Source organism: Heterocephalus glaber, unplaced genomic scaffold, assembly GCF_053883595.1.
Source record: "Heterocephalus glaber isolate CG9 unplaced genomic scaffold, H.glaber_assembly_v1.0 deba00001442, whole genome shotgun sequence".
Lineage (NCBI taxonomy): Eukaryota > Metazoa > Chordata > Mammalia > Rodentia > Bathyergidae > Heterocephalus > Heterocephalus glaber.
Genome location: NW_028258296.1, coordinates 52,275,385 through 52,299,260, shown reverse-complemented (window position 1 = coordinate 52,299,260; position 23,876 = coordinate 52,275,385). Strand labels below are relative to the sequence as shown.

Here is a 23,876-nt window from a genome sequence, read left to right as displayed (position 1 = left end):
GTGATTCTTTCTCTCCTTTTAAGCTAAAGTCTTCAGGGATTATTGAATTGCTGAGGAATTGGGAAAAGACAAGCTGAAATTCTCATTCCATGGATCCCTTGGGTGCACCTTCCCAGTTTGTGGATGTGGATACTCTGCTAAGCTGGGGTGACTCATGTGAAGATGAATTAAATTCTTCTGAAACTACAGCTGAAACATTTCAGGAAGATATTATTAGATCACCTTTTCTTTATAATAAAGTTATCAATGGAAAAGTGGTTCTTTGGTAAATTTTTGATTATATAATATCATTATCCAAAAACACTCTCTCATAATTTCCTCTAGCTCTTTTTTGTAAACCCTAGCATTGTTTAAATGTTGCTTCACATTTACATATACAACTTTATTGAGATATAGTTGATATATAATAAAGTGTACATATTTAAAGTATACAATTTGTTAAATTTTGTCATATGTCTACATCTATAAAGCTATCACAAGTCCGATAGTAAATATATACACTGTCTTCAAAAGTTGTTTGTAGGCTTTGTAGTCTTCCCCTCATGCCCTTTCCTGTGTTTCCACATCCCCAAACTTCCAGTGATTTTTCTGTCACTGTAGATTAGTTTGTATTTTCAGTCTATTCTCTATCTTTGTAAATTTTCCAGTTTTAGACTGTTCATGTAAATGGAATCCATACAATAGCATATGAAGTTTTTGTGGCTTAGCATAATTGTTTGAATATTGTATGAATCAGTACCTCATTCCCTTTTATGGCTGGTAATATTCTGTTGTATGACTATCCCATGTTTACCAGGACATTGGTTGATGGAAATTGGTGGTGTTTCTACTTTTTGCCTTTATGAGTAACTGTGGCTGTTTCTAAACTCTTTAAAGCAACTGCTTTCAACTTTGTAAGCATTCTGTTGCAACAAAAGAAATGGGTAATAAGCAAATGTGTTACAGAATGGTTTCATAGTTTGGGGTTGGTGAGTAACAATTGCATTAAAGCTGTTTGGAACAGGCCAGATTAATCTTGTGCAGTTAACTTGCAAGAAAAACCAACCTTGTAAAAGAGGGAAAGTTAGAATGTTGTGAAGGAATTAGAAAGTAGGTGTCTTATCTCTCCTTCCCCACACTTCTCTTGCTTATTCAGGAAAGGTGATGTGGCATTATTGAACTGTACAGCCATTGTGAATACCAGCAATGAAAACCTCACAGATAAGAACCCTGTGTCAGAAAGTATCTTCATGCTTGCGGGGCCTGATCTGAAGGAGGACCTACAGAAGCTGAAAGGTAAGTGGACTTACTTAGGTATGTTGTTCCCTAGGAATTATTTATTTAATTTTATGTTTTTCTACCTCAGAGAAGCAAGTTTTGTTTTTAAGTGAGAAAATTATGTAGCTGTAGCTGTTTTTCTTTTGTTAGAACTAAGTAAAACAGCTTTTGAAAGCCTACAAGGTGTTAAAAGCCGAGCCTTGAGATTTTACTCCCAGTAAAACTCTGTAATGTGTTTGAATTTTAAAATGACAATCCTTGTGGCCATTAGATCATTGCTGCAGTTTTCCTGACTATATTTTCTTGCATTGATAAGCCTTTTAAAACAGTTATCCTTTCCTGAAAATTATGCTTTGATATTGATAGGGAATTTCTTTATATATACCTCCTGGATACAGTGGTACCCTTCTGAAATGAAAGTTGACTTACTAATAAATTCAGATGCATTGTAGGAGTACATACATTCTCCAGTAATTTTTACCTCCAGCCTTTTGTTTTTATCAGAGCATGCTTCTGGGAATATTGCTGTGGAAATGGGGATAGGAAGAGTTCTTTTGGTTCAGAATCTTATTTGCCCTTATTTGCTTTAATTTTTTTTAAATTACCAACCTAACATCTCTATGTTATAGTTAACTGGAGCCCAAATGGAATACTGTGAAATTAAATCTTCCCATTTTATAAAAAGCTTTATACTTAAGGAATGAGTAACATTTGTGTTCAGCATGAAAAATGTGAACTTCAGGCTGGGCATGGTAGTGCATACCTTGGGAGGCTGAGGCAGGAGGATTGCAAATTTGAGCCTAGCCTGAGCAATTTATTGATTCAGCAAGACCCTGTCTCAAAAATAAAAAATTTTGAAAGGCCTGGAGATATAGCTCAGTGCGAAAAAGCCCTGGGTTTGATCTCAGTATAAAATCTTGCTTTCCTGATCTCTGCCATTTAACACTGACACTTGCTTTATAATGTAAGAAAGATACTAGAATTTGAGCAGAAATACATATAATGTTGGCTGTTTGAAAAAAGTGATAGAGAAAGAATTGTATCATCTGATCAACAAACTGAATTTTTACTGTGAGAGAAGAATAAACTCCTTCCCTGATGCCATGGTGGTAAAGAAATCTTTCCCTTCTTGTGGTGGCTGGGGGAAAATTGTGAATTTGACTGATTTTATACAAACTTTTAACCCTAGCCTCCATTTATTTTTAGTCTCACATTACACCATAGTTGTAGAAGTACTGAGAACCTCCATTTTCTGAGCTTTTGTAGTATAATAATAGCAATAATAGCTAATGCATTGACTCATTTAGTATCTTGTGAAGTAAATACTACTAGTTTCCCCTTAAGTAGGAAATCAAAACATGAGGAGACAGACAGTAGAACAGGAACGTGGAGAATTGAGGATTTAAATTAAAGCAGTCTGTCTGGAATCTGACACTGCCTTTCGGTACAGATCACTTTGCCTCATATTGGTTACCTATTTGTGCAGGCAGTCAGGTTTCTCTGTTAAGTCATTTATTCTTCATCCATTGACTTTGTACCTTTGAAAACTGGTGATTCTTCTCTGCTTTGTGTCTCTCCCATTTTCTTTGTGCTTATACCCATTCGTTGCTTCATTCTCATTTTGAGAACAGGAAAATACAGAAATAAATACTTGTGTTCAATCTGTATTTTTAACTGAAACTTGTCAAAGGCCTTGATACTGTCTATGCTGTGATTTGATATTTTCCCTAATACCTGCAGGCTTAATATATGTTTCCATTGTTCCCAGGTTGCCGAACAGGCGAAGCAAAATTGACGAAAGGATTTAATCTAGCTGCTCGGTTCATCATTCACACAGTGGGGCCAAAGTACAAGAGCCGCTATCGCACGGCAGCTGAGAGTTCCCTGTATAGCTGCTACAGAAATGTACTTCAGCTAGCAAAGTATGGTGTACTCATTTCCTGGACTAGCATGCCAAACATTGTTAAAAGCCAAGGATTTAACGATGAAACCTAGCGTGGAAGTCAAATTTTGAGGGACTTATATGATTTAGGTGGGCCCTGAAATTAGAATTAATTAATTTTCATACTTAACCATATAAATAGGACAATTTAAGTAACTTGAGGATTTAACCTATTCGCATTTCTTTCAATCTTTACTTGAAATATATATCCCCTAATGAGCATAATTAAATCGTATGTTTATATAATTATTAAGTAGTACACCTGGCTTACCCATTAATAGTAAACTTGTTGAGGAAGTAAGGAAGGAAAAGTTGCTTGTCACTTGGAAGTTCTGTATATATTATAAATGTTTGTTGTATAAGTTTTGTGTTTTGTTTTGATTACAGAGAGCAGTCAGTGTCTTCTGTTGGATTCTGTGTCATCAATTCTGCAAAGCGAGGTTATCCCTTAGAGGATGCAACACACATAGCACTCCGTAAGTTATATTGGAGATGTGGTACATAAATTGAAAATTTTAAGAGCAGTTCTTTTTATCACTAAATAAATAGTCGCAGCCAAACAAGATTCATTGATGAAATGAACCTGACATGCTAGAGGGAACTGTCTACTGACAGGTTCTGGAGCTCTCAGTTTACTTTCTCAGGTTAAGATTTTTATCCATTTGAATAAAAGAAGTCTTAACTTATTGAGTGTGAAAATGACACCAAACTAGAAAGTATGGCCAGTGCACTGGCTAGTTGAATCAGAAGCCAAGATAGTCTGCAGCCATGTGGTCAAACAGATTATATCATGGCATTTTTGTGAAGCACTTTACAATGTAAACAGTAAATAGTAGCTTTCATTGTACTATTTGAATATTAAACCATGCATTTAGGTTTTAAAAAGACTGGCCTCAAACGATATGAGTAAAAATGTCCTATTTTACTGGGATGGGATGGGATGGAGGATGTAGCACAGTGGTAGAATGCTTGCTTAGGATGCACATAACTCTTGGCTCCATCCCCAGCACACACGCACAAAAAATTACATGTTCAATTCAGGAGAGGCCATGATCTCACTATGTTATGTGCAGATTCAAAACACATCCCGAGTTTAGTATATGGTTCTGGGTATCATAGCTCAGGAGACACTGACAACCTAAAGGCCAAACAGTTTGAAGGATCAATGGTAGTCTCCTAACAAAAAGCATGCTTTTAGAAGATATGATGCCTGTCTTCGAATGCCTGACAAGATCTCAAGGTGCACTTACTGTGTGTTGCATTTTTAGAGTGTCAGTTCTCAGGGAAGGGTACCATCATAAGCTATGCTGAGCTGTGGCCCTTTTCTCTAGAAGAGTATTTATAAATACAGATTCTGCATGCTGGTTTAGGAAGTTTACAAGTCCTTATAAGGATTATAGATAAGAAATCCAGCTGCAGATTGCACGCTCTAAAACCCAATTAATTGTGAGGAAGGAAATTTTGGTATTATTTGAGGTGGAAGTGCCTCTAACAGAGTAGTATTTTAGTGGATTTATTGTCACTAGAAATATTCACATAGAAGTTCCATGACCACCTGTTACAGATGTATAGAAAACAGCACTCATTTGGGAGGGAAACTATACTAAATGATCTTTAAATCTCCTTTCTATCTCTGGAATTTAAAAATGAGGAGCTGGAAGTCTATCAACCAAAAATTACAAAGATACTAGAATGTATAAAATTATTTATGGTCTTAAAAATCTTATTTAGCCAGACACGGTGGCGCCTGCATGTAATTCCATCACTCAGGGAGTTTGAGGCAATAGGGTCGCAAGTTCAAGCACAGCCTGGGCAGCTTAGCAACTTCATGAGATCATCTCAAAATAAAAAATGAAGAAGGGCTGGTGATACATCTCAGTGCAGACACCTTAGGGTACATCCCCAGTACCACGCAAAAAAGGCTTATTTTAATAACTAAAATCCTAAACTCGTCAAATATTTTACGGTAAATCTGTTATGTTTCATAGTTACGGTTCATATATACTTTATTAGGCGGATCTTTTTTTTTCTTTGTTTTGGTACCGGGGATCAAACTCAGGTCCTTGCGCTTTCGAGGCATGCGGCAGAACCACTGAGCTAAATCCCCAGCCCCTGGTTGACCTTCTTGAAGGGCAGGAATCTCATCTTTTTGTCTTTGTATTTTCAGTGCTTATATTTCTTTCTATATACAATGCATATTTTATAAAAAATATGTCAGAATATTTGATATATGATATTCACTCCAGAAATACATATTTTAAAAAGGAGCATTTAATTTAGTTTTAATTTAATTTTAAAAAGAGCATATAATTTTCTCAATTCAATATTTTAGATATTGTGGTGTCCATTATACAAATAAAAGAGCTCAGAAATTTATCATGTTCTTAGAGCTATACAGACGCATATATCTAGGCCTTCTAATTCCCAAAGCTAGTAGCCTATCTGGTTTACTAGATAATGTATTATGTTTGAATTAGAACTACTTCAGTGAGACACTACTATGTTACAACCTGAGTGTCTTATAAATGATTCCTTACACAAGTAAAATTCCTGCAATGATACCATTTCTTTGGCAAGTTTGATATCCTCTAAATTGACTTGACCCTTGCCTTGTCCATTTTTAAATAAAGTAGTCATAAGAATTAGAATTTAAAGAGGTAACATTTTGTAGAAAAGGCTTTGAATAGGGAGTCAAGAAGATGAATTTTCAGTTCCAATTATACCAGTCCAACTCTAGCTCTGTGGTCCCAAATGAATCACTTGGGCACTTTGATGAAGCAATTTCTAGAAACTCAAAAAAAGAAGTGTGTAGCTCTGTAAGTGGGCCAGTTAGCTAATATTGTATAAGTTCCATTTGACTTATTATTTCTTTAATCTATAGTAAAACTATAGCATCCCATTTTTAAATCTAAAGAAGAGAAAGAAAGTCAGGGATGTTTCCTGAGGAGGAGGGGCAAGTACCCACCGCTGCTCTGCTGGAGCAAACAGCTCACCCATGGGGAGTATAAGCCCAGCACAGTAAGAATTAGAGGGACAAAGTTTAAGGAAAGGAAGACACTTTATCTATAAAGAGGAAAAGAAGGAGGAAGGAGAAGATAGGTAACTATCCTGGTAAGAATCGGGATAGAGGGGCTCCAGAAAGATGGGGGACTGTGGATCTTTGTTCCCGGCTGCTTTTATAGGGGGTCAGAGACCCTTCACCCAATCTGGACTTGCTGCAATTCGATTGGCTTCTGGGCACTCCTGCCTAACGTCATTTCTTTCTGTGACCTTGGCAGGGCCTTATCGCTGGGCAGCTGGTTGCCAAGGGGGTACTTTACTTATGGTTAGCTTAGTGTTAGGAAAGGTGTGTGGATATCTATTGTAATAATATAATAACCCTAGAGTGGATAATATAGTGACACTAGAGTGAATATGTGTATGTGTGTGTGTGTGTACACACATTACTGCACACACACACATACACACACGTGTGCTGAATAAGAGCTTCCCTCAAAGTTAGTCAGCCCCGCTCAACCGAGTTTCCCCTGCGTTCTCTTAGAGGTGGGAGAGACAGCTGTCTCAGCCTCTTAGCTTTGAGCCCTTGGCTCGCTCGCCCTGTGTGTGCTCTGCCTGTCAGCTCCCTTTCTCTGGTAAGTCTCTAATGCTACCTCTGCTGTCTAGTGTCCTTCTTTATCTGGTTTTTCTCTTTTTCTTCCCCTCTTCTAGAAATTGTTACCAGAGGAATTTTCTCTAATAAAATTTTAACTTCTAGTCAAGGTTAGCTAGAAAACTAATGAGGCCCTTATTTTATTTTTTGCCTGTCTATAGACCCCTGCCCCTACAGTAATACTCTTTGCCTGAATATTTTAAACATTTGGAAAACAAATAAATGACTTGTACACTTTTGTGTACAAATCAAATATTATAAATGTAAGTCCTTAACGTCAAAAGCTTTTTTTTTATCCTGTTAACAAAATTTATTGTATTTCATTTGAAACCTGCGTAACATTATCAAGACTTTTTTTTTTCTTAGTTCTTGGGCTGTTCAGTTCTTCTCCAGAAAAAGCCTAAAGAAACATCCATATTGAAATAGATTTAGCCAAATAAATTTATTTATTCATTCAACAAAAATTTCAGTAACTGTGTGGTTAGGCTCTGTGCTTTATACAAGAGGTTGTGATGGTAAGAAAAAAGATGAAGGTGTTTATTCTTACTGTGTTTCCATGTTGGAAATTTTAACATCCCATGTGTCATTCTCACCAGTTAAAAGGTATTCACTAAATTTTAAGCACATGGCGTTTTGACTGGATGTGGGGAATCGTGTGTATATGAAACTTTGGGAGGAATCTTGTGAACTTATAGTTAGCACTAAACCTGAGAATGATGATCTATTTCCCCTTTTATGCAGAATTACTTGTCTAAATGAGCTCTATTGAGGGAATTCAATTTGGTTACGATTTGACATTGTGCTTTGTCTTCCAAAGGAAGTACCACAGTCATAGGCTGAGTAACTGTTAGCATGTGAACATTAAGACTTGGTGTAAACATAAATAGGATAAACAAAATCTTGTCTTAAAAGTTTATTTTTTAAGAAAAAAATATCACAGACTAGAAGGATAAAGAGAAAGTATATCACCTAAGAGAAAGAATAATATGAAGTCCTTCAACAAATGAGTCTGCTCTAGTAGATTCTTGAAATACAGTATTAACTAAAGAAATCAATATATAACTAGAGATGTACATTGTTAGTTGAGTTACTAGTTAATTTTGAATGATTGCATGTCATATCCCAAAGATGTGCTAGGCCTTAATTAATGTAATTTTAATGTAATATATATTTAGCCTTCAAAATGTCTAGCTGTAAAACACTATGAAAAGTTCACATACAGAAGAATGTTCAAATAAATTAATACATGCTACTCAAGTTAAGAAGATGTTGCCTCCCAATAAGCCCAGAATGAAGTTGAAAAATCATAAACCAAACTTTAACTGTCATAACTTGAGGATCAGCCTGTTTAGGACTGTGTAGGACGAGCACAGAGAAGAGTAAATTTTGAACAAAGGAGATGGCTTTTGACTGGGTCTTGAAACATGAGTAGAGAATGGTAGGTGAATGGTATTACAGTCAAAGGTAAACATTGCAAACAAAGGTAGTTCAGCATAAAAGTAAAAGTGAGCACCATGTTTCAGTATAGCAAAGAACCAGATTCGGCTAGATCTGCAGGTAGTGGGAGGAATGACTGGAAATAGGTCTTAGGTGGCGAGCGGGGAGTGGTGCTTAGTTGGGGTCAGGCCCTGGAGTGTCCCTCTAGCAACTTCGGGTCTTAACCTTTGAGCAGCACAGAACTATCACAAATGTTTAATAAAGAAGGTAACATAAGAATATAACTCAGGCAGCAGTGAATATGTAGACTTGGAAATGGAAGACACAAAGAAGATTTACGAGCTTATTGTGAAAAGTCTGTGGATGTTGAGAACTTGAGTGAAGGTGAGAGAAGAAATAGATGTTAGAAATGTTAGCGGTAAGTTTAGAACGTCACAGAACCATTTAAAGGAAGAGGTGAAGGAAGTATCACAGCAAATTCAGGATTCTACCTTTTGTGCCTGGCTCGGTGTTGATGTGTAACTAAGATGAGGAATGGAGGAGAGAAGCTGGAGGGCAGGATTTGGACCTGTCCGGTCAGGTTTGGACAGGGTTAGTTTGAGATCGCTAGATTATCTGTGAGGATATGCCTAGCAGGGAGTAGGTAATTCTGATGTTTTTGTTAGAAAACTACATAAACATTTAAGACCTATCAGCATTTGAGCAAATTAGTGAGCTAAGGGGAATGTGTATATCAAGAAAATAAAAACCGTTGCCAACAAAACCATGTAGGATATTTTTTCAAGACAAGGGCATGAACATTGTAAAGGACTGAGAAATTCCAGTAATTTAAGAACTGAGAAAGGGCCTTGTTATTAGGAGGTTGATAGCGAAAAATCAGGATAATGTAGACATTTGACAGATTAAGTCATGTTTGCCTTGTGAAGAGATGGGATGAGTGAGATGTCTAACGCTGTAATTACGTGAATGGAAGATGCTTGTGCTTTGCACTTGCACTAGACGGGTCTGGTGAAAGAGAGAGGCCCCAGGACATGAGGAGCATGCTGGTTGAGGAAAAATCATTCGTCACCAGTGTCTTCTGCGGCCAGGCTGTGTTATACACCCTGGAAATAGAGCAGTAAACAAAGCAAAGCTTGTACTGTTACGCAGCTCTCATTCTAGTTAGTGAAGATTGAGGCCAGAGAAGTTACACAGGAAGCAAAGAGCTCCATAGAATATCTGCAACAGTTGCTCTGGAGCAAAGTAAATCGGGGGAGTTTTCATAAAGGATAGGCTGGGTGGGCTTCTCTGACAAGGGGTCCCTGCACACAGACTGAATGAAGTGGGAAGTGATCCGATACAAAATTCTTTATGGATAAGTCATTTTTTATTGAGTAGTCATTCTGTTTTCTTCTTTAGGTACTGTGAGGAGATTCCTAGAGATTCATGGGCATACCATTGAAAAAGTAGTATTTGCTGTCTCTGAACTTGAAGAGGTATTTTATTAATTATATTGCAATATTTAAATCTTCTTTTTCCTTGTTTGCTTTTTGTCTTGTCATTATCTATTTACCACATTTCCAGCAGAAAAATCCTAATTATCTGTGCACTCACGTGGCAGTAGCAGTTACTATCATTCATTGGAAAAAATTATATTGGAAGCTATAAACAGTCAAAAAAGAGCTTTTTGTTCATGTTTTGTGCCGCTTGACTGTTGGCAGCGGTTGAGTGAAGTCTCACATGGTAGAGTTGTCCCACTTTGCTGCTTGTGTCAGTTCTCGAGGCATCACGTTGTAACCTGAGCAGGGCAGAAAATTGCTGCTCAGCTGCGGAAGCTCCGGCGGCTCCCTGACCTGGAAATAGATGACAGCGAGCCTAGTACTAGCGCTGGGAAGGTTGTGAGGTTTACATGCTTTATTGTATGTGGTCAACTTTAGTTTGTTTCAGCTTAATTCAGAGCCATTTTACAAAATCAGATCTTAATCTTACTAAGCTTCTGTTAGCTTACCTGTGCTCTGTCCAATTCAGCTTCTAATATTTCTCAGTGTTGTATCCTTGAGAAGTCATCACCTCTCAGCACTCTGGTAAAATAGCAAAGGAAAAATAGGGGTAGAATTGGTTAATTTGCACACTTAAGATATATCCCCAAGTACGTTTTTTACCATCTTTAAGAATTAGCTAGCCCTGGAAGGGGCAGTCTTCCCTGGCCAGCAAGCTTTTTAAGATGTGAAAGGACCATAAAATAGAGAAAGTAAAGGCGAAAAAAAATGGTTAATATACATTTCTTCAAAGGAGATATACAAATGACCGGTCAGCAATGAAAAGATGCTCGGTGACATTAACCATTAGGGAAATGCAAATCAAAACCACAGTGATATACCACGTTGCACCCCCTGGAATAGCTGTGATTACTAAGACAGATGATAATAAGTGTTGGCAAAGATATGTAGAAATTGGAGACCTTGAACATAGTGGGAATATAAAAATGGAACAGCTGCTTTGAACAACAATGGTATTTCCTGAGAAAGTTAAACATACAGTTCTCATATAATGTAGCAGATCTGCTCTGATTAATAAACATACAGAAGAGAAAAACTCATGTCCACACAAAAACTTGTACAAAAATATAGCAGTATGATCCACTATAGCCAAAAAGTGAAACAACTCAAATGTTAATAAAATTAGTTTATGCATATGAGATATTATTCAGCTATAAAAAAGGAACAAAGTACTAATACATGCTGCAACAAGGTGAACCTTGAAAACATTATGCTCAATGAAAGAAACCACATAGAAAGGCCCGCATATGGTATTCCATTTCTGTGTAATGTCCCAAATGGATAAATCCATCGAGATAAACAAATGAGTAGTTGTCAGGGGTTGGAGGAGGGAGAGGAGAAATAGAGAATGACTGCTGATGAGTAATGAAAATGCTCTGAAATTTGATAGTGGTGGTGATTATACAACTTGGGAATATACTGAATTATACACTTTCAAAGGGTTAATTTTATGTAAATTATATTTTAGAATTTTAAAAAAGACTGTAAAACTAGTATCTCCAAACTTTTTATACACCTACTTAGAAGATGATGCAATCCCATGTGCAACCCCGAAAACTGGAGGATAGTGATTTCTTGAATGATTTCATCGTCCTGAGTGATTCCATTGTTTTTTTGTTTTTGTACTATTTTAATTTAGTCTTTTTTATTATAGTTTGGAGCAATCAACGAATAATACTGAATAATAATAAAATAATTTCTAGGATGGATAAAAAAGCAAAATGTCTCATGATTTAGGAAAAATAAGAAAACCAAATGACTGTTATCTACTGTGGATTCATAAAGAGTGCGCTGGACTGACCTGTGTGGAAATTATAAGATAGAATGAGTTTTATTTTTTTTAATGAAATTTATCTTTGTTCTTTGAAAAGCTAAGAAGGGTCATGAAATAGTCTTTCACAGGTAGTTAGAATGTTTAAAAAGAAAAACAAACAGAACCTGGGTCAGTGGAGACTGAAAATACACTGAGCTTGAAGTAACATCTAAGCTGGGTTTGAAAGACAGACATCTCTAGTAAAAAGGGCAAGTGGGGATGTGGGCAGGAGGAGTGGAACTTAATGTAATGAATTCCAGGTTTAGTTTCCTTTGAATTGCCATGAGGGACCCCCTGTTGGCTCACAGTATCCTGATCTTAGCACACAATAATGAAGGGTCCCAGAGAGTAAGCAGTGTGAGCTCAGCAGTGTTAAGGCTTCTATTCTTGTTGGTGGCTACCTTTGCCGTGCAAGCACTGCTCTGGCTGCTTCATTGCTTCATTATTTTCACAGAATTCCTTGCTTTTCTGACACAGGCAACTTACCAAAAGCTGCTACCTCTATACTTCCCAAGGTCATTAAAGGAGGAGACTCTATCATTGCCGTACCTACCTGCAGACATTGGAAATGCCGAAGGGGAGCCTGTGGTGCCTGAACGGCAGATCAGAATAAGTGAAAAACCTGGTGCTCCAGAGGGTGAGTCCTAGAGTTCTGCCTTTCTTAATTTTCCTCTTAAAGGACGCTGAGGTACTGATGAAATACCAGCTATCACAGAGGTAGGAAGTTCAGGCTGGCCATCAGAAAGTTCTCTGTTAGCATTACTCTAAAATCAAGAGCGCTTTAAAAGTTCAGAGTCCTAGTCTTACTGAGATTTATTCTTCAAATTTTAAAATAGTTATATATAAGTAGGTAGGTGTGTGGATAGCTAGAGAGCTATTATACCGAGTCTGTGTTAAGCAGTGGGGATTCGGAGGTGAATATAACAAAGTGTAACAGTTTCTGTCAAGCAGGATATGGTTGAGACAGAAATGAAGCACGTTAGCTAGTTTTAAAAAATTTTAACAGTGCCCTCTAAAAGACGTATGTAACGTTAAATACTAAAGCAAGAATCCTACAAACATTAATTTTATTTCTTTAGATTTTTATACTCATGTAGATTGAAATAGTAGTGTAGCATGTTAGAATGTAAGCCGGTTTGGATCTATTCTGTATGAAAGCTTCTATCCGTCTTCACCTGTACATATATAAAGTCGTAAATACCTTCTCTGTGGACATGCCTTACTTGCTCAGTGCTGGGACCTGAAGCATTCAGCAGCTTAGGAATTACTGTGAGAGTCCTACTGTAAATACTTCTGTTAAAAATAAACACCAGGTTAAAATCTGTAGAATGTTACTCAACTCCTTTTTATCTCCAGTAGGCAGACTTGGGTCAAGCGGAGGGAATTATAAGTGGTCTTGGATAGAAATGTCTGACCAGGCTTTGCTGGACTGGTCACCATGACTCTGGAGGAGTATCCAGTAGAGCAGATCTTTGGAATAATGACATAGTCACTTACCAGTCCTCATACTTGTGACTACCACTGCTGCGTATCATTTTTCCTCCATATAATGCATTTAGCGAGATAAAGAGTAGGGAAGAGCAATACTAATTTGAGATAGCGCATCCGGCCAGTGGATAAGGCTCTCATTAGCCACAGGTTCCCTTTCCTAAGGGGCTTGATTTGCCTTTCTATCTCAGAAAACAGGCTTTAGAGTTCATGTGTTCATAAATACTTTCAATTAGAATGTTAAATCCATACACACACATATACATACACATATATATATTATTAGTCTTCTGTTAAAGGTTCATTCATGGACAATATTTAATGAAACCAGGTCCTTTTAAGCTGTTTGCATGTCACAATTCGAGTATCAATGAAGTAGATGTAGAGAAATCCCAGCTGTTGGCCCACCAGGCTGGGATTCAATTGGTGGCACTACTTTGGGAAATTCTGCATGGTCCAAGTTTGTTTCTCTATTTCTGTCTTTGTTGTTAGTGGGTTTAGTAAGGCATTACACTAAGAGCTGATCTGTTCCTAACGGAGTGGCTTCTACTAGCCAAACTCATAAGGCTTCCATGGGTAGATCAGAAAGTTTGCTTCTTAGTTCATAGTGAGAACAACTTTTATGGAGCAAAATGGTTACTTTAGTATGATTAGGGCAGGAAACCAAGGTGCTAGGTTACAAGTGATATACTTCTTAGTGAGTGTGGATCATAGCCTGTGATCCTGGCCTACGTGACTTCATTAGCTCACTATCCAACAAAGGGCCAGGGCTTCCTCCTAAAATAATGCTATACAGGCGGTCTCAAATGCTTAGACTTTTATTTGCTTTGTCAGGAGCCACGTTTAAACCAAAAGACAGTTTAATTCTGTTTTTCTGCTGATGATCCCCCATGTATTCTTTCCTTCTAAAGTTTACACCCAGGTCACCGTGGTTTGATCTCATATATTCCTAAAACTTCCATCACACATGGACAAGCAATTTCTTTCATTATTTCACTTGTTCAAATGCCTAAATCCTTCTCACAAAATACCCACGATCCCAGTTTTTAGTTAGCGCACAGTCATTCCTGCTGCAGCACTCAACATCTGTTTCATTTACTGCCTCACTTTGTCATCAGCTCTCTGTTGATAGTAGTATTTTTGTTACAGACAACCAAGAAGAAGAGGATGAAGGCTTGAGAGATGATCTGTCTTTCATTGGCTCTCATGCCTTTGCTCGAATGGAAGGAGATATTGATAAACAAAGAAAACTAATCCTTCAGGGACAATTATCTGAGGCAGCCCTGCAGAAGCAGCATCAAAGAAAGTAAGGTGAACTGTTGGGACTGTTAGATTCATGAAGATACAAGAAACAAGAAAGGGACCTGAACCTGCTGCCTAGTTTTTACACATACATAATATGCTCCCGTGTTTCTTCATGACACTCCAGTCAGGGGGATCCTGTCCCCATTTTGTATGAGCAGAGCTTAAATTTAAGTGATGTGTCAGTGGTCCCAGTTAATATGTGGGGAAGCCAGCGTTCAAATGCGTGTCTCATTTCAGACTTCTACTCTGTCTACTCTAATTGCAATCCCTCCGTGTGAGGTTATTTTCTAAAAGTAGAAATTAGGAAAAGGGAAAAGCAGTTATAAAGTTTTTAATACATGTATAATTAAAATTTAGTTCCATTTAAAAGAGTTTTATTTTTTCCCAGCTCATCCAAAGGATCTTGAAAACATCTGACCCATTCCATTTTTTAATAAATCCTTTAAAAAAAGATGCAGCTTTTGTACTTTCGATTAAGTTCTTCCAAAAATTAACCTTAATTAAAGCTAGCTGCTTTTCAAAACATTTTAGAGAAAAAAAAGATAAATTTTAAATGCCTTCTGTCTGTTACCTTATACAGTTGGTAGAGAGGTAACATAGGGTTGAGAGGAGTAAAATAATATAATGAGCATGGTATACCATCTGGTACTTGTCAAGCTCTTAAACTTGGTCCCTGCTGTTCTCTTCAATCCTGAGCAAGCCATGGTATGTTTTACCTTTGAACTTTCTTGTGTCTTTGACTGGAATACTCTTGTCCCTCAATCCTGTCCTTCATCTTTCAAATCTGGAATAGGTGCCTCCTTTTGTGTATTTTTCAAACCCTGAACCTATCCAAAGCATAGCATGGCCTTTAGTATACTGTTTTGTAATGATGTCTTGATATTATCAGGCTCCGTTCATAAAATGAGAGTTGGGCTAGATAATTTCTGGAGTCTCTTACAGAATTAAAATTTTGGTTATCAGTCCCAGCTCTTCATTTTATTCTGATTTTATTTAAATAAATAAATAAATAATTTGCACATTTGTCACTAGAGGGCACCAATGAACAGCTTTTCCAAACAGCACAATCAGAATCAAGTGATAGTTTCAGTGGTTTCTAACTTGGCCATGTGTAAGAATCATCTGGCACACATTTTTTTTTAAATACAGCGGCTGAGCTCCCCCTCATAATTGCATTTTATACACATATATATGTGTGTGTGTATATATATATATGTTTGTTTGTTTGTTTGTTTTTAAAAACATGTTCACATTATGGTTTGTGCATTGCTAGTGACTCTCGGAATCTTTGGTCCCAGATCCCTTTGAGGACCCCAAAGAACTTTTGTTTACATTTATCAATATTTATCATATCAGAAAACATCAGTTTTTTAAAATTAATTCATCCTGTTTTCTCAAAAACTTTCATTTATGAGAATAGTACCCTTGTATTTTTTAAAAATTTATAAATCATTCTAATATGTAATTATAAAATAGTGGACTATTTTAATACCCTTTTCAAACAACTGAGGATACCTTTCTTTGATATTACACTAGAATTTGATGAATGATGTAATTTCTTAAATTTAGTTGTAATGTAGAATCTCAATCCATGACCGTAGATTTTTGTATTCTGAACTAAAATATGTTGTCCTGTGCTATACTTTGAACAGATATAGCAGGAATTTGTAGCATTACTTTATAACATGATAAATAGATCTTTTGGAAAATAGCTCTTCCAAATATTGACACATTTTATTATACAATGTAAAAGTAATTATATTTGTTAGTATCAGCACCAATTTCATTAGGAAAGTCTTTAAATCTTAATTAACCAGCTTCTAGTGATAATACAAATTTTCCAAAATTATATACTCACATACATATATGTGTGTGTGTGTGTGTGTATGTATATACACATATGTATGTACATACATATTTACGGTTCAAGTTTTATCATTGGCAACAAATTGTTAATTTTGTTGAAATGACAGGCTCAGTTATGCATTTTTGAGAAAACAATTCATGCTAAATAACTACAGTTTGTCTGCCAGTCTTGGGGTGAAAATGGTACTCCATGGAGAAAGCAACTGGTCCCGCTTACAACTCAGACAACAACATAGTGCTTCTCTTTAAGACATTCCGAGTATGCAGAAGTGTTTTTTATGTTATCTTTTTGTTGCACATTAATATTCAAAAGATATGTTCTCAAGAGTTGATTTAATAAAACTAATGCTGTTTACGTCTTCATCAAAGACCTTCCTAAATGGCTTCTTCCCATAAGTATCTTGGCATTGGGGAATCCAGTGGCTGCTGCAGTTTGGGCCCCACCGTCATCTGCTCTTGGGCAGTCACCGGCCATTCTTACCCAGCAGTTGCTTTTTAATCCAACACAGCAGAAAAGGCAAATAGTGTCTTAGGGTTATTATGAAAATAATTTTCACTTTTCAAACCTCCATATGGTGTCTTGAGACCTCTTCAAGGGTCTGCAGCCACACTTGCAGCGTCACTGTCTTATAATCTCTCAGCAGTACTTTATAGTTGGGAGGAATTTTGATTATCTCTAATACAGTCTTCCAAAGTGGACCTTACAATCCATCAGCGTTAGAATCACTAGGGTTGTTTGTTTAAAATCTGATTCAAAACTGAATCAGAACCTCTATGGAAAGGACTTAGGAATCTTTCTTTGAAAATTCCTTAGTTGATTCTTGTGTTCCCTAAGGCACTGATCTATTTTGACCCCTTTGCCTTACATTAGGTAAGCTGATTGCCCAGAGTGGCTTGCTCATGGGTACAGCTACTGAGGAAGAGCCTTCCACGTAACCACCTTCAGCATTTCTCCCTTCTTGGTCACTGTCTTCAACCCACTTACACAAACCCAACTTCAGAGAAGTTAGGAGAGGACTAGATTTTTTTTTAATTTTGGTTGTTTTTTTTTTTATGTTTTGTATTTACAAAGAAAGAACCTGCATAGTTATCATCTGTCTCAAATCAGCCAACATACTGCTTCCCCTCTCTCTCTCTCTCTCTCTCTGTCTCTCTCTGTGTATGTGTTGAATGTGTATTCTGTCTCTGTCATCTCCACACACATGTAATTACATACCACATACCTTTTTCATTTCTCCATAAGTATAGATAATCTAGAATTTTTAAAGTTTATCTTTGGGCTAGTTGCTTATCCCTCTTCTTTTTTAAAAAGATGAGTTGATTTGTTTCACTTAACTACTAGTTCAAGCCAATATTAAAATGAGTATGAAAATAATTTTTAAATAAAATGAATATGTATTTACTAAGTCTACACTTTCTAGAAAGTTCCTAGAAGATGAGTACCTGTGAAGATGGAATATAAATCCAGCATAAAAAGCATTGTCCTTTATACTGGTAGAGGACATTGATGAAGAGAGTCAAATGCGTTATAAAAAGGTGTTTTCCACTTGGTTTGGGAAACATTAGACACTTATTCTGTGACATAATATTCTAGACATGAGTATACAGAAGTAAAGAAGGTGCTCCTTATCTCCTAGAAATTCAAGTGAGCCATCCTACCTTCAGATGGCAGAGGTGCCAGGTCCGTTTAGGGCAGCTGTTCTGAACATGTCTGAGTGTTGTACACACCTAGTGACACAGAGGCAGCACAGCCTGTGGCTCCCAAACCTCAGGTCAGGAAACAAAGGCTGGCTACCTTTGCCATTCAGTTCTCTTGAGTAATCATCAAAAGATTTTCTGACTTTACATTTATATGCCCAGGTCTGTGATGATTGAGGATGATTTTATTTTATGTCTGTAGTGCAGAGAAAGTACTTTAGACTGATGTTAAAAGGAAAACTTTAGACAAAATAAATTTAACAGTTTGATTGAGCAAAGAATGATTTGTGATTTGGGCAGCATCAAAACCAGAAGAGGTTCAGAGAGCTCTTTGCTCTAGCCTTGTGATCAGCAGGCTTTGGCTCAAAGTGCAAGCAAAGTAATTTACTTGATTGGCTTACAAGGAGGCATTTGCCTTCTTTGAGTATGATCCAACTAGCAAACTGTTTGATTGGCTAAAGTCCTATTTAGTTATTGTATTTTCTCCCAAAACTAATCAGGTGAAGGAAAGCCTTCTACTTCAGTGTTGGTGTGGCTGGGTGTGGCTGTTTCCTAGTACAGAAACAGACCCAGGCCAATGGACGCCTGCTTCATTTGCTTTACCAGTGATAGCAGCTTCTCAAAAGCAGTTAGGGAATCTGATTCCCTTGCAGGGGGCCTGTGAGGTCAAACTATTTCATAATTTTACTGAGACTTATTTCCCCTTTTCCTTCTCAATCTCTGGCAGTCAGATAGTTTCCTGGAGACTAATGTGTGATATTGTAGTGGATTAAATGTGGAACCAAATGTGAGAATCTAGCAGAAATTAGAGATTTGCAAAAATTAAGAGCATAACTCTTCTCTCTAAACATAGCTTTTTTTAGTAAAAAGTTATGTTCACATAGTAGGCATTTTATTGGTTCTAAATTAATAATAAAGTTTTTAATTGGTTTTTATTTTAATATGATAAATATTATAAATATAAATACAAATATAAGGTCCTTAGGGTCTTTAATAACTTTTAAAAACATAAAAGGGTCCTAAGACCAAAAACTTTTAGAATTCGTGACTAATTGTTTAGGAATTTATGATATAATTGAGCTGTAAATCATCTGTTTGCATACCCTGCCATGTTTAAGATTCCAGTGTGTATTTTTAAAAATTTTTTTTTCTTGCTGTTTCTAAACCAACCAGGCTTTTATTTTTACATATTGAGTCTGGTTTCTGTTAACTTTATTAGCTATTCAGGTTGAACAAATATTAATTTCTTTTTTACCTCTGAAAAGTATGTAGGGTTTTAGTACTCTCTTTTTGAAAGCATCCCATCAGTAGGCTTCTTCCATCAGACAAAGCTAGTGCTCACACGAATTGGCAGGACATAGTTTTATTTCATTCCTTTCATAGCACTGCCATGCCACATCAGTGTCTCTTTGTAGCGAATCATTAAAAAAAAATTTTTTTTAATTAGAGTAGGCGTGGTGGTGCATTTTTTAAAAAGATCTGAAAAAATCATTTTTAAAAAAGATCTGAAAAAATTAGTCAGTTGTCTAATTCTTATGTTAGTATTTCCAAGTCTTTTGTCCAGTTGTGACTCTAGTTTGGGTGTATCTAAGAAGTTGATTTACTTACAGAAATGAGTAGGTAATTTAGCTGTTGTTTTTAAAAAATACAGCTTTTGAAACTCTTAAAAGTATTGTACAGTAACATTTTCTTTCTTTGTTATTAGTGTTCCTTGGTTGGCTTAATGTCCAGTTCTCGGTGACTTTTTTAAAAAAGCATTTTCTCTCTCTCTCTCTCTCTCTCTCTCTCTCTCTCTCTCTCTCTCTCTATGGTTTTTGAGACAGGGTCTTGCTATGTAGTTCAGACTAGCCTCAGACTCATAGTGATCCTTCTGCCTCAGCCTCCCGAGTGCTGAGATTACAGGTGTCCACCACCATACCCAATGCCTGTGACTCTTAAGTCATTTCTCACAGTACAAACATGTTCTAGCTAATTATTAAGTATTTGTAAGCCGTTACTAATGTGCAGAGTGTTGTCCTAGAATACTACTAGTAATAGTGACAATCAAGACAAATACAGTCTGTGCCCCTATAGAGCCTAGGGTCTTCCACAGGAGAAAAATGTTAAACTTAAATGACAGGTATAGGGAACAATGAGAGGAAATAGCAAGTCTGCGTGGGGCAATTGCATGAGATCTGGAAAAACTCCTTTTAATTCCAAAGACAGAATTTTCCTGGGCCATTGGTTTTACCCAAATGGGTTAGTTATTAGTTTTTAAAGAGTCATTTAGTTTAAATTTTCTTCATCATTCAATCTTTGGCTATGCTGGTGGATGGTAATTGATTAACTGGAAGAAATTGGCTTATGTTAGTTTTTGGAGGTCAGCATCCAACCTCAGTTGTTTGCAACCCATTGAAAACTATCAACCTAGTGTTTCTGCCTTTAAGACACTCTCATGGCTACTTTTGCCGCCATTTTGATGTACTGTATATGATTGTTTACTCATGATTATTGTATTGTTATCTAGCATGTAATAAAAATTTGTTTATTGAGATAGGCTCTAGGAAATCCAGAATCTATTTTAACTTAATATTTTCCTTTTAAAGCTTTGTTTTGGTTTTTACATTGGAACAAAGAATTGCATGTTTTTATTGAAAGAAAACAGAAATTTCAGAAAAAAAGAAGACATCTTTTTAAGAGATTTAGTGGAAAATTACTGTTCAATAGAAACAATGCTTTTTTTTCCTCTAAACTTCATTTATTCAAAGAATATTTTATATTTTCCACTATATCTCTTAAAAAGATGTCTTCCTTTTTGCTGAAATTTCTGTTTTCTTTCAATAAAAACATGCAATATTAGCCCAAGTACTTGATATCTTAGCCATTTGTCTGTATAGATTTCATTTGATCATAAGAACTTTCTTATTCATGGAGTACGCATACCTTCTTTTATCATTAACTCACTTATATTTATTTTATCAAAACATAAGATTCTGCATGGAATAATGGCCTTTTTAATCCCTTCCTCATTTTAATGAAACCTCAGTTCTTTAGGGTCAGGGAAACATTAAAAACTTCACAAATTTAGTTTGCAAGAGTTTACTGTAATGATTACATCCTTTGTTTGCCAGTTATAATCGGTGGTTATGTCAAGCAAGATCTGAAGATCTGTCTGATATTGCATCTCTGAAAGCTTTATACCAAACAGGTGAGTTTTAGAATATAGCAACTTATTCTTCCACTAATCATGGACTGTACCCAGCATGCTATTTGAGACTTTGTCTCTGATTTCCTCCATTCTGTTGATGAATAACGCGTTTACGTACTAATGCATAGTTTTTCCCATCATCCAGATCTTAAAGTAGCATGTCAGCCTATAAAATTTTCAACTTATGGCCCTACATTGCCAACTTCATTTTTCCTATTATCCTTTTTCTTTTAATTTTTTTTCTGCTTTAACAGTACTCTGTACTCACTGTTACAAAATTCAGACCTTACATAAATTTATAATGGAGACAGCAGAATCTCCTAAGGTCCTGCTCTTTCTCCATTATATTTCTTTTTCAGGCAGTATTGTTAATTTTCAGGTTTGACTGATACTTAGTTTATCCTGGATCACAAATATTATTAAAAGTTGTGGCGAACTTAAACAAAAAGTTATTTATAAAAAGACCCTAACATATAGGCTGTCCCTGATTCAGACTGTTTAAGAGGTCTCATTGTAAAAGTCACACAGCTAAAAAAGAAAAGAAAAAAAGCGTGTGTTCAATATAGCTAAAGAAATCTGAAGATAAAATTTGAGAAACTTACATTCCTGGTTTCCGATCTTAAATGTGTATAGAATATTTTTTCCACTCTTTCTTGTTTCATTGGTTAGCAGATCAGTGGGTTTCATTTGGCAGATTCACACGGCACGTAACATACTTGGTTCATTTTCACCCCCTCCATGGGCCCTCTTGCCCCACCCTCCCCCTCTGGGTCCACATATTGGAAGAGGAGGTTGTGTGTGGAATATTCTTTGTGAAATCAGAGGCCAACACAAATAATGCTCTTGGAATAAAGTTTGGGTGCTGATTAAATTTTCTCTTTGTAGGTGTGGATAACTGTGGCCGCACAGTGATGGTAGTAGTTGGAAGAAACATTCCTGTAACACTGATAGATATGGATAAGGTAAGGCATAAAAAGGTTCTGCTTTACAAATAATGTTGGTCTAAACAATAAGTGGAGTGTGAATTGAGGAACCAGAGCTTACAACGTGAGGTGAGGCTGAATTGTGTGTCTGTCCAAGTAGCAGCCCTGGCTCTGTGAGTCAGCATGTAGCATTTTAGTTAAGTTAGGGACTTGATTTTTCACTGTAGAACCAAACAAAAATCCTGGGCTTCTGTAATATGATCTCCAAATCATGGCTGCCTTGTTTGGATATGATATAACTGGCAAGTGTTTGGTTGGGATCATTCTGTATTATAATTGTGCAGTCAAATTCAGACTTTTTTGAAAAAAAGAAAAATAAACACTTGAGTATCAGAAGAGAAAGAACTAGAATTGTAGTTTCCCAAGATAGCATGAATCCATAATCCCTTCATAAGCAGAAGTAGATGATTCCTAGAAGAAAAAAGTTCACAACTGCTATATAAAAATAACAAAATATTCAACTTGAATTTGATTTTGGTGTGTACTTGTGTGGCATCCTGGATATTTTGCTGAATCATTTCTCATAGAATAATGAGGTTTATGTGAGGTCCAAACCAGATGACAACCAAAAAGTTACTGTGTTTTCTTCATGCCCTCCTCTGTTTGCTCTGATAGCAGTTGAATCCTAATCCATGTTAATGCCACGGGCATGCCTGAGAGGAGGATAGAAAACAGCGTGTTTTGTAGCAACCTCTTAGCTTCCTCTTTGTAATCCTTTACAGTTTAGGCCCTAGGTCATACTAGCCCTGCCCATATTATACCTCTGTTTTGTTTTTTATTTTTCTCTTAAATTTCTTGTAATGGAATATTTCTCTAACCAACCTGAGTGACATTAAATTTGACTCTTTTCAAGCTCTAGAAATACTACCCAGCCCTTTGCCATGTACCAACCAAACCCACTCCTATTTCCTCGCACAGATTAGCATTAAAAATGCTAAGAAAATTATCCCTTAAAGTGAGTCTTGTGAAGCACTATTCATTATATCCTTTTATATTAAGCCTTGCTTACATTATAGCCATGACTCTCTCAGCAGAGGCTGCAAAGTTTTTCATAGAATTCATGCAAAAGATTAAGAATTATGAAAAGTCTAGAAATTGTAGCACCTGTGAAGATTTTTATATCATTATCCTGGAGAGGAAAACCTGGTAGTTGACCCAAGAACTATTTCCAGGATATGAAGAGTTATTTCAGAGGATAGAGACTGATTATTCTCAGTCACTTACAACAAGACAGACAGGGATTATGCCATAGAATTTGTGGAAACTACTAAACATTGAGATGATTCACTTTCCTGAAGATCTTTCTAAAGAGAGTTGATACTCACCCGGCTGACATGTCCATGTGCAATGATTGGGCATAGTTTGATCAGTCTTCGTCGTTTTCACTCTCTCAGCCTCTGTGAAATAGACTCCTGCTCAAAGTGACCTTTATTCCTCTTGCTTTTTCAGGCTCTCTTATATTTTATCCATGTAATGGATCACATTGCTGTGAAGGAATATGTATTAGTGTATTTTCACACACTGACCAGCGAATACAATCATCTGGACTCTGACTTCCTGAAGAAACTCTATGATGTTGTTGATGTCAAGTTAGTTATTTTTGCAAATTATAAAGGGGTCATTGCTTTTTTATTTTCAAATATTAAGTAGTAACAAACATTCCTACATATTCTGTAAAGAGGTATTAACAAAGATTTTTATCATACATAATTT

General features: G+C 36.4%; 1 protein-coding gene across 10 annotated transcripts in view; it reads left to right on the top strand.

Annotated features, from left to right (window-relative positions):
* Nucleotides 1-23,876, top strand: part of Gdap2 (ganglioside induced differentiation associated protein 2) — a 45,076-nt gene that overhangs the window by 8,524 nt on the left and 12,676 nt on the right. For 9 of the 10 annotated variants that reach the window (XM_021265763.2, XM_004853823.3, XM_021265760.2 and 6 more), the window contains 10 exons: nt 24-265; nt 1,136-1,275; nt 3,026-3,179; nt 3,587-3,675; nt 9,684-9,760; nt 12,114-12,273; nt 14,274-14,430; nt 21,104-21,180; nt 22,066-22,142; nt 23,613-23,752. In XM_021265763.2, the coding sequence (XP_021121422.1) occupies nt 90-265; nt 1,136-1,275; nt 3,026-3,179; nt 3,587-3,675; nt 9,684-9,760; nt 12,114-12,273; nt 14,274-14,430; nt 21,104-21,180; nt 22,066-22,142; nt 23,613-23,752 (1,247 nt within the window). In that variant the 5' untranslated portion in view covers nt 24-89. The remainder of the gene's footprint in view (nt 1-23; nt 266-1,135; nt 1,276-3,025; nt 3,180-3,586; nt 3,676-9,683; nt 9,761-12,113; nt 12,274-14,273; nt 14,431-21,103; nt 21,181-22,065; nt 22,143-23,612; nt 23,753-23,876) is intronic. The other variant, XM_004853824.3, reaches the window with a different exon arrangement.